The 10,673-nt window shown below is 34.1% G+C and overlaps 1 protein-coding gene across 1 annotated transcript; it reads right to left on the minus strand.

The window, feature by feature from the left end:
* Positions 1-431: 431 nt before the first annotated feature.
* LOC137834997 (polyadenylate-binding protein-interacting protein 9) lies at positions 432-6,877 on the minus strand. Its single transcript, XM_068643289.2, has 10 exons — positions 6,176-6,877; positions 5,378-5,488; positions 5,042-5,086; positions 2,886-2,958; positions 2,665-2,777; positions 2,268-2,327; positions 1,973-2,020; positions 1,814-1,882; positions 830-891; positions 432-739 (listed from the first exon to the last, which is right to left on the minus strand). Exons 1-10 carry the CDS (start codon positions 6,425-6,427, stop codon positions 679-681), a joined length of 894 nt encoding a protein of 297 aa, XP_068499390.2. The 5' UTR covers positions 6,428-6,877; the 3' UTR covers positions 432-678.
* Positions 6,878-10,673: the final 3,796 nt, after the last annotated feature.

The raw sequence follows: 10,673 nt of genomic DNA on the forward strand, positions 1-10,673 counted from the left end.
TGTATAAAGTGAAAGTCATTCAAATAAACTTCAATTGAAATGTCATTGAATCAGAATCCTTTTAACTTAATCTGATACGAAACCAAATATGTATGATAAGGTCGCAGGCACCACAATCATGGTGTGAAAGAATTTAATTAGTGTATACAACTGGTATAAATGTTATTTTTACAATATTGTAACCAATTAAGATGAAAATTTGCCAATTTTTATCATAATTACCTTAAAGTGAGGTCAATAATTTCTGATGATTGAGAGTGTAAAAGTATTGGCATCAAACTCATTTCCAATTCGAGGGAACTCAAAATCAGATATCCTCACTGGATTGCACGGTTCCCCAATTCAGATGGTAAAAATACTGAACTAAAATAATTACGCCTGTAATTCTGTAAAAGATAAAAGCTAGTTATAAAGTACGACTCGCTCCAAGAAACAAGAAAACTGAAACTGGACCATTTCAATGTAGATACGGTAAAATGTTTCAAGATCAAGACTGGATGCTAGAAAGTTTAACTAGTGCATGGTAGTTAAATGCCCTGGCAACAAAAAGGAACTGCTGTTGACAGAAAAAAGGAAATACTGAAACAAAGGGAAGTTTCACCACCCTTTCTACACAAGCCTCAACTGGAAAGTTGACCACATATCATCTCTCTCTCTTCAACTTTTGGACCATGTTGATCAGTTAATGGATGCTGGACGAGTGACCCTTGGCCTCACAGGAGTCTTTGAAGGACTCACCCTACAGAATAAGGAAAAGAAATCAATATGGCTTAAATAATTTTAGTTGAAACTTGAATAACAGAATTATGCTTCAGTAAAGGCACCAAACCTTATCGGCTGGGTTCCCAAGAGCATGCCACTACAGTTTAGTGCAATAATGGCACTTTCAGCCTGATCAGTAAGAAAAAAGTGCCAGTCAAGATAATCTTCCGCTTGCGCAAGTTAACATAATTCATTACAATGGAAGCACAACACAAAAGAAACCATTAAATTCTTTATGGAGTACATGTAAATGTTCTTGTGACAAGTTTTACAAAGATGAGAGAAAATTTTGATGATTCCATAGGTCACGAACATCTTCATCCATTTAAGAAAATAGAAATTTTAATTCATGCATCTTTGTACTAAGGAAAAGCATTATGATGTGTAAAGTCATTGATGGGTTAACGATTATGCTTGAAGAAGACAAAGAACAGATCAGGAGATCAATGAAATCGGACTCATCCATAACCCATTTGAGGTATTTAGAACAATAAACAATAAATTGCAAGGTAAAAGCTTAATTCTTTTAAACAAACAAACTCCTTTAACATTTTACTCTCTTAAAAATACATATCATAACAGAACAATGAAAGTTCAGTATATTCATGACCATATAATGATACTGTGTAGGGGGAAATGAGCAAAAATTTAACAAATTAGGAACTCTGTAAATTTCAATATAAAATAAATAATACAGATACACTTCTGTGAGATCTTTAAGACAAAACAAAGCCTTATCACACTAGGTGTGGTTGGTTACATGGATATAAACTACCCCTTTACCTGTGTAGGGGGAAGTGAGTGGAAGATTGTCAAATCAGGGACTCAGTAAATGTCAATATATAAAATATAATACAGATATACTTTTGTGAGAACTTTAACACAAACTAGTGTGTATAACAATAATATAACAACAAAGGTCTTCGCAGACAAGTGCGGTGAGTTACACAAATATTATCACACTAGGTAAAGTTTTAACATCGTTGGGCACAACTATATTATTCACCAATAAATTTTCCTTAACATCGTTGAATGGTATAGTTAGACTTACCATTACAAATTCCACAAAAGCAATTCGAGTTGAATGCACATGATCACCCAAAAGCCTCAGGCGTGTAACCTGTAAATTAGAATGGCAAAGTCAATCAACTCTTCTAACATAAACATGTTCCAGCATATAAAGCATGACCAAATTATTTTCTGGTCTAACCTCACCGCAGGCTGATTCAAAAAAATTCTTCACTTCAGCTTGAGAAACCTGCACACATTTGAGAAAAATTAACAATGCATAAATAGATTAACTCCTACATCCATCTATACATATCATAGATGGGCATATGTTATAATTATCCTGATAAACTAGTTAAAAATAGGTAATTAGGTCAAGAAGTTTGTTATGATTAACACTATGAATCTTGCTAACCAACTGGATGATGAATTATTCCTAATTAAAATAGTTTCTTTTATAAAAAACATCTGTATTTCCCCAAAAAGTAATAAGATACCTTCTTATCAATATTTGTACAATAAACAGTTCGGGCACACATTTCGCGCTCATCATCGGACTGCAAGTTACAAAAGAAAGAGAACATTTAATAGACAAGATTTTGAACAATCACTTACATCTTAATATAGCACATGCACAACAAAACCATAATTATCAATAAACTACAATCTGTTTCAGATTTTAAGAAAGCTTTCGTTGAAAAGAGAAAAATAAAACTTACAAGGGGCACAAGGAGATAAGAGAAATCAATTTATTCCAACAATGAAGAAATGTAGGTGTTCTGACTATGTCAAAATCAGCTTTCTTATCACAACAAAAGGGTAAGGCTACATCTAAAAAAGAATTTCCAAGTCCAACTATGTCCATGAATATAAAGCATCAGAAAGTATTTGTACCCTAGGGAGGAATGTAGGATTCACAGGAAGAATGGCAGTTTTTGAAGGAAGAACCCTCACTGGATAGTATCCAAGCACAGTACCACCAAGGTTTAATGCTGTTCTAGCACCATCTGTAGACACAAATTCCATGAAAATGTATGATATGGTTGAAAACACAAGGCTTTGTACGTGCCTTAAGGAGAATTTAAAAAGAGTAGGATTTGCAAGAGAAGACTTACACTCATCCGCAAACTCGACAAAAGCAAAACGGAGAACAGAATGTGGGTCGCCGCAAATTCGGCAATCAATTACCTTCAACACAAATCATCCAATATATCATGTTAATTACATAAGTAGGGTAATAGTTATAACAAAAGATTTATCTTTTAAATTTAAATCCTAGATATTCAGCAAGAGAAGAGATATTACTGTGTCACCACACAACATACATCAGATAGAGAAGTCAGGAAGCACAGTCAAATTCTTATAAATTCTGCCAAATGACTACCCCTGCTAGTGAAGATCTTGGGGTAAAACAAGAAGGACCGTTTCAAATTAAAAATTAGCGTGTTATAGGCCAGTCAATATACAAGAAAGATGGAACCCATTTCACTGGAAACAATAGTAAAATCTCCTTAATTAACACAGCAACCAAGAGTGGGGGGTCAAACATAATCTATCCTGGTTGGCATCATGGAATGACCATTGTAGGATGGAAGCTATACTGAAGACAATGGAAAAAAATGTATTTTATAAACCAATAAATGCTCAAAAAGAATAAAGGCATGTCATCCTAACAATTTAATTATCAAAAGTCATAGTCTAGAAACAATGATCATTAAAGCCATAACTACAGAGTCATTAACATTAGAAAGTTGAGACTGAGGTGCTCTGTTGGACTAGTTTTGACTGGGACATGCCATGGCTGAAACAAAGGGATGGAACGAACAATCAACAGCAAACAGAAACAGAACAGAACCTGGGCAGAAAATTTGTCTCAAGAAAGTAGCAGCAAAAAACAAAAGGCTTGACCATGAGCATGAACTAGTCCAGGGTAAAGAAGAAAAAAACTCAGCAGAGGTTAAATAGGTTCAAGAAAACATATTAGGACAGCTGAAAATTGTTTTGGGCTACTTCAAGAGATGGATAATGCAAAGGAACAGAGCAGCAAAATATAATGGATCGTTCGTCGAAGGAGGAAGAGTTTTGAACCCAATATTCATGCTGATGGGTAGAAAACATGAAATTTCAAAACTCAGGTGCTAGTGAACAAACCATGGTAAAATGGAGATTGAATGGTCTGCTGACCATAGCTGTTGTCACAGCCACCGTTTTCATTCAGGCTACTATTCCCACTGCACAGAAAAACAGAAGTGATGCCACTTTTCATCACAGCCATGCTGCTTGATGAAAAAATAGCAGTGCTATAGCGCACTATTAAGTACTCTGCCATGGATCAACAGAACCATTGGGCTCCATCAACGACCAAAGTTTTCTCCAGCCCGCCTCTACCTAATTCAATAGCAGTGCTGGAATTCTGTATTTGACACTAAAGATAAATATATGAACACAAACTCAAAAGGAATCATGGTCGGACTTAGAAGGTCTATGAAAGCAATAAATAATTATGATTCTTTCAGATAAACAGATTAACAATTTCCTTTTTGTAAAGGGTTTGATATTGTCTAGTTAGTATCATAAACTAGTTATATACATATTCTCAGTGAATGTATATATGTAAGCTTAACAGCAGATAATTTAAAAAAAAAAATATTTCCAGATAATAATTTGCCTCATGAAATATTTCCAAAACGGAATTTTCTAAAAGGTAAAAGCTTGGTACCTGTTCTGTGGTCTTTCATATCAGGTCCAAACGAATTTAATGTGTTTAAATGGAAAAAAACAGCATCCAAAGCCTCAAAACTAACCAAGATTATAGTACTCAAGAATATGTGTAACGGTAAATTGAAACAAGAGAAAGGGAAAGAAGTGTTTTGGGTAGCTGACTGAAAAAACGACAGCAAAAAAAGTCATGCACAAAATGGAGCAAAGAGTTCATTCAAGTGTCAGGTATGATCCATGCTGCATTAAGAGGTATAGTGCAGCCAATCGTGTGAAAAATAGACAGCTAAAATTTCACAAAAGTAGCAGAACAGGAACATGTTCGCAATGCTCAGCATATTGCACAATGGTAGGGAAGAGAAATTCCAGCAACCTGGGTGCAGAGTTTAATATAATTGACAATAAAGCTATGTGATAATCATAGAAAAGATAATGGGGACAAATGACAATCACAACACCAACTTCAGAAAAAGTTAAAATACTGCAATGTAAAATTTTCATCTAAAACTAAAAAGAAAAACTAATTAAGCTATGAACAAGGCTCATAACTTACTTGTCCACAACTGCTGAATAATGCTGCAAGCCTCTCCTCGGTAACCTACAGCAGGACAAAAGATTCTTCAAATAATTCTGTTTACCAGGATTGGAATAGTACACTAAACAAACTACAACAACAAAAGCCCTATACCACTAGGTGAGATCGGCTAGATGGATTACAATTCACACAATGCCATTTCACTTGGTTAAAGGCCAATTCAGTGAATCCCAATCCCAAATAAAGGAGGAGGGTTGTGATAGACCTTTGTAGCCAACTTTCGTTGAAATATGGAAACACTAAACAAACAAAATCAAGATAAAGTTTTATTCATGCCATTCTCAATTCACTTACATGCTGATCAATATCAGAAACATAAACTGTTCTTCTAATGCTATCTTCTCTCTGAGCCTTTAGTGATCTTCCACCCACCCTCCTTCTTACTTGGTTAAAACTATTTCTTCTCTGCAAGATAACAAAAGTGTAAATTTTCAGTAAACACAATTGTTAGCGGGATAAATTTGCAGACAAAATGCCACATTCATAATATCATCATCCTCGCTATCTAAACAGAAACTGGAATGTTCACATCAAAATATGCTATCGGACAATCATAGTGTGAAACATGTCATAAGCAATTTGGAGTTAACCATACCAACAAGTGACAGATACCAGAAGACAAAAGTTGTAGGCAGCAACACATATCCGAAAGACATCCTAAATTATAATGTAAATTGAAGAGAAAAACACAAATTTTCCCATAAAACAAAATACACAAAACACTGTGTTGTGATTACTGAAACTGTAGAAAATTGGGGGCAAATGGAGCCAGAAATGGAATTGTCACTTGACTGAATACTTTAATTTCCAGTGTTGAATCAGTATTGACATTCTGCTATGGCACCCTTTCTTCTAGGTGGTGGCGTTGGAAGATTCCATCATGATTTCTTTAATTTTTGTTTTCTGGGTCATCACCTATTGCTAGTAAGTTTCCCTTGCCGTCATTCACTAAATTAAATAAAATTCTGTCTTTACCAGTACATGAAAATTTTAACAATGTAACATTCTCGTGTAGACAAAAATCATGACATCATCATGCAAAAAACCAACACTGAAACTAAAGATGAGAGATCAAAGGAAGAAAAATCCTACCCTTCGATTGTTTGCGAAATTCTCATTAGCAGAAGGCTTAGAGTTGACCAGAAAGTGGGTTGGTGAGAGCTGATTAAAGCCCTGAAGGAGATGATCATGATTGGGAGGATATGATGAAGGGAAAAACTCCTTCGCCAGGGGATTCAACTTAGTGAACATGTCAACCAGCTTCTGGACACTGAATTCAGATTCAGCCTTAGGTTTTGAATCCATTTTGTTAGCATCAGCTGGAATCTCAGCAACCGCAGCCATGAAAATCAAAGTCACCACCCCCACAAAAACCCTCAACAATTCTGCAACGCTAAAGTCCTAAAGCTGGTATTTTTAGACCGGAAACAGAAGAGAAACACAAGGAATCGATGAGATTCCCTACTTCTGCATACACTCCGGAAAAAAAAATGCAGAATTTTCACAAACAAAAATATGATCAATTATTTTTTAAAGTACTATTCAAGAAAATTGGAAATGAATAAAAACCCATATAACGAATGCTGGGGAATTGCTTAAAAAACAATGAAGCAAAATGCAAACTACGAGAATTAGGGTTTAGAAGAGAATCATCACACAGCAAAGGAGAGAGAGAGAGTAGAGGTGGTGTTTGGAATAGCACAGGCTTTGGCTTTAGCTACCACTGCCTTGGCCTTTCCTTATGTTGTGTGGGTTTTTTTTATTTATTCTTTTTCTTTTTAATTTTAAGAACACAAGATTGTAAGTTTAGTTATTAAAATTAATAATATTATCTTAATGGTATAGACTTTTTATATAATAATGAATTGTTATAGTATAGATGGTAATATTCTTAAATATTATAATAATCTATGCAAAAAAAATGGAAAAGTATATTTTTAAACTCAATGTCAAGGTGTTAATAAAAAAAATATTCTAATATATTAAAATTAAATTATTAATATATATATATGATAATTCACTTATAAATTACTAAAAGTTTGTAATTGCATTGCAAACACAATTTTTTTATCAATAAAGATAATATTTAATATCTGCAAACCGAAAATTTATTTATTTAAGTAATTTTATTTCATTTTAAAAATTTCATATACATAGAGTTAACATTAAAATATTATTTTATTAAAACATCACTAAAAAAAATTCTCCCTTATACTTTTTTATAAACAAAATGAAATCCTAATATCTGAAAAATGTATTTATCCACTCATTGCTATAATGATCAATCGAAATCTCATCTGTTCACCAAATTTCAAGTCAATTTAAGTTTTTAACTCTACTTTCACTAATTATTTAAATATATAAATTATGGTGAATTTGATAGTTTAACTAATAATTTAAATTATAATTTAACTATTTTATAAATTAATAATTTATAATTTACTTTTTATTTTATGCATTTTTTTTTCATGATACAAAATGTCAAACTAACCTAACTTAGCATTCTTAATAAGTTAATAAGTACTATTCTCGTTAAAAAAATTATAAAACTAACATTTAAATTTTGTTTCTCTTAATCAGATTGGACTTGGTTCCACTCAAATAATGACATAATGAATTTTATATCTTTGCTTACCTTTTAGCATTTCTTTATTAATTCACTTTTATAAAACTTAATGTACTAAATAAAAATATATATGTATGGAAACATAAAATACAAAATCATTTTTACAATGTTTGACACAATAAATAATAAATATTGATCAAAGAATTTTAAAAGTTTGCATCGTTCCTTATTTGTTATTTCTCACTATTTTCAATAAAAATTGACTGACAGAGGAAAAAACTAAAAATAGATATAATAAATAAATTATTAAAATATTCAGTATGACATAATATGCATATGTATTTTTTATATAAAAATTATATCAAAATCTTTAGGAAAGGTGCGTGAGAAAAGAAATAATATTACTACTATATATTATTAATCTATTAATTAAATGGGAGATGTGAGCTCAAGTCTATCCTATTTCTAATTATTTATATTATTGATTGGATATATTATTCCTAGCAACTCTTACTTAAGGAATATTATCTTCTTAAGATTCTCAAATTCGTCTATCTTTCATATATATATATATATATATATCTTCAGCTTATTTTTTAATTTTCTCACCTATCTATATGCACAATTTAAAAAGAGTATTTATTTTTATTTTCATAGTAATTGTTGCACTTTTATTTCTTTTTTTATAAATACTTAATTCTAACAAAATATATGTGCATAAAAGTTTAGCACCCTTACTTTTTTTTTTATGCGTGAGTATGGTATACAGAATATGTATATGGGCTATGTTGGGTAAGGATTTGTCCTCTTTTAATTATAGTTCTAAATGCACACGTGTTTAGTTTTTGCAAACATCATTGAATTAAATTTAAAATAATTTCTGTGTACTCTTGGTTTTCTCGCAAGGTCAGGCATTCTGTTCAGAAATTTTTTTTAAGAAAATGATTGCATTCGAGTCATAAAGGAGTTGTCTTTTTCTGAGTTGAAGTTAAATTTTTTTATAATTTTTCTGAATTTGATTTCCATCAATTTTTTATCTGTTTAAAAGTAATGACAATGATGTTTTACTTTTCTCAAACTTGTTTATAAAAGTTTAAGGAAAAATGGTACAAGTAGTTTAATTATTACATTAGTTTTACATACACACTTATATGTCATAGTTTTTGTGCTTTTATATTGAAGTCAAACATGTGTATATATTGAGATTTTAAAATAGCAAAGTAATAATACACGTTATTTATACTATATATTTATATACTAACTTATATTAAAAATAAACATCTAAATCTAATTAAAAATTAGGGTTTGAAAATTGCTTTTCATCTTACTATATGGCCGATTCGAATTTCAGTATCTAGTCAAAACTGATCGAGATAATTACACCCAAGTAGAGGATTTACAAGACTAATCAAAGATAAAACATTAAGTAGTACATTCTTAATCATATATTAAACCCTTAATCAGACCCACTAATAAAGGGTCCACGATAATTATATAAATAAGCACAGATTCCAAGAATCAGGTACGTCATCATCTAGTACTAATTGCGTTGTGTATCGAGTGTCGAAGTCTTACTTGAGCGTCAGAGTGCCTTTTGCAAGTACCATCCGAGTCCGGAGTTCAGGCAGGTGAGGAGTAGTGAGGCAAGAGGTGTAGAGGGAGTGAATTCGAGAGGAAGGAGAAGGGCAAACTAACCGACTGACCGAGAAGGAGGGTAACCATTCTCTTGGTTTCAACCTCATTCAAGAACAATTGGCGTCCACCGTGGGACCGAGAAAACTTGAAAGGAGGAAGAAAGTAGATGGTGTCAACGAAAATCATGGTGAACGAGAGAAATGGCTGAGATGAAGTAGAAGAATGAAAAGGAGATTCTTGCTCTCTGAAGGGAGAATGAAGAGATGAAAAGGAAGTTGGCAGAGGGAGGTCCATCTGGCGGACCAGGCAACCCAGCTGGGAAGTCCCGCACCACCCCTACCAGCATTAAGACTGTCAAGGAGCCGAAACCAACTCACACCCCGAAGGCCAAGGGCGAGTCCCATTTGAACAGGTCGGTCCCCATGACTAACACCCTGGAAATATCCCGTAGACAACCATTCACTGACTACGTGATGGGAGCACAATTGTTGATTATGTGGAAAGGCTTGCACATAGACCGCTATGACGGGACGATCGACCCCAATGAACACATGGACGTTATACACCTTGGACAACGTAGTCCTGTGTTGAGTGTTCCCCACCTCGCTGAAAGGAAGAGCCTTGAGTTGGTTTACGAGGCTTCCTCCAAACTCCATCAACTGCTTTGAGACCTTGGCTTCCAAGTTTGGGACACATTTCACCACTAGCCGACTGCAACACCTGACTTCTATCGTCCTGGTCCACATTCACCAGGAGAAGCGAGAATCTCTTAGATTATTCATGGAAAGGTTCAGTAAGGTGACCCTGAACATCCAAAATTTGAGTCCGGACGTGGTTATGCATCACATGGTCACGACCCTACGACCAGGACTGTTTTCTGATAGTATGTGCAAGAAGCCAATTGCAAACCTTGACAACTAGTTGAGGGAGTATAGAAGTTAGGACAGGGCCGAGGCAGGTGGGGAAAAGGGGAAAGATAAGGAGAAGAAGCGTCTGAACCGACCAGTTGTTGCTCGAGGAGATAGACACAGGGAGAACCGGGGACCCTGGTTTATAGGGTATACCTCATTAAATGTTCACAGGGGAAGGATTTTGGATGAGGCCTTGAGTGCCGACCAAATCCCGATACCGAGAAAGGTTGCGAGCCCTGAGAATGTCGACCAGTCACGTAAGTGCAAGTACCATCGGAACAATGGACACACCACTGAGGAATGTCAGGCTCTAAAGAATAAGATTAAGGAACTTATCCAAGCTAGACATCTTCGTTAGTACGTACAAGGCGGATATCGAAGTTCGAAGCGATCTCCTTCATGAAGGGAGGAGACAACCCGACAAAGGGATTACAACCCTCGAAGGACGAACAAAGACGATCGTCGACCAAGGCGAGAG

Source organism: Phaseolus vulgaris, chromosome 5 (genome assembly GCF_051622355.1).
Source record: "Phaseolus vulgaris cultivar YP4 chromosome 5, ASM5162235v1, whole genome shotgun sequence".
Classification (NCBI taxonomy): Eukaryota; Viridiplantae; Streptophyta; class Magnoliopsida; order Fabales; family Fabaceae; genus Phaseolus; species Phaseolus vulgaris.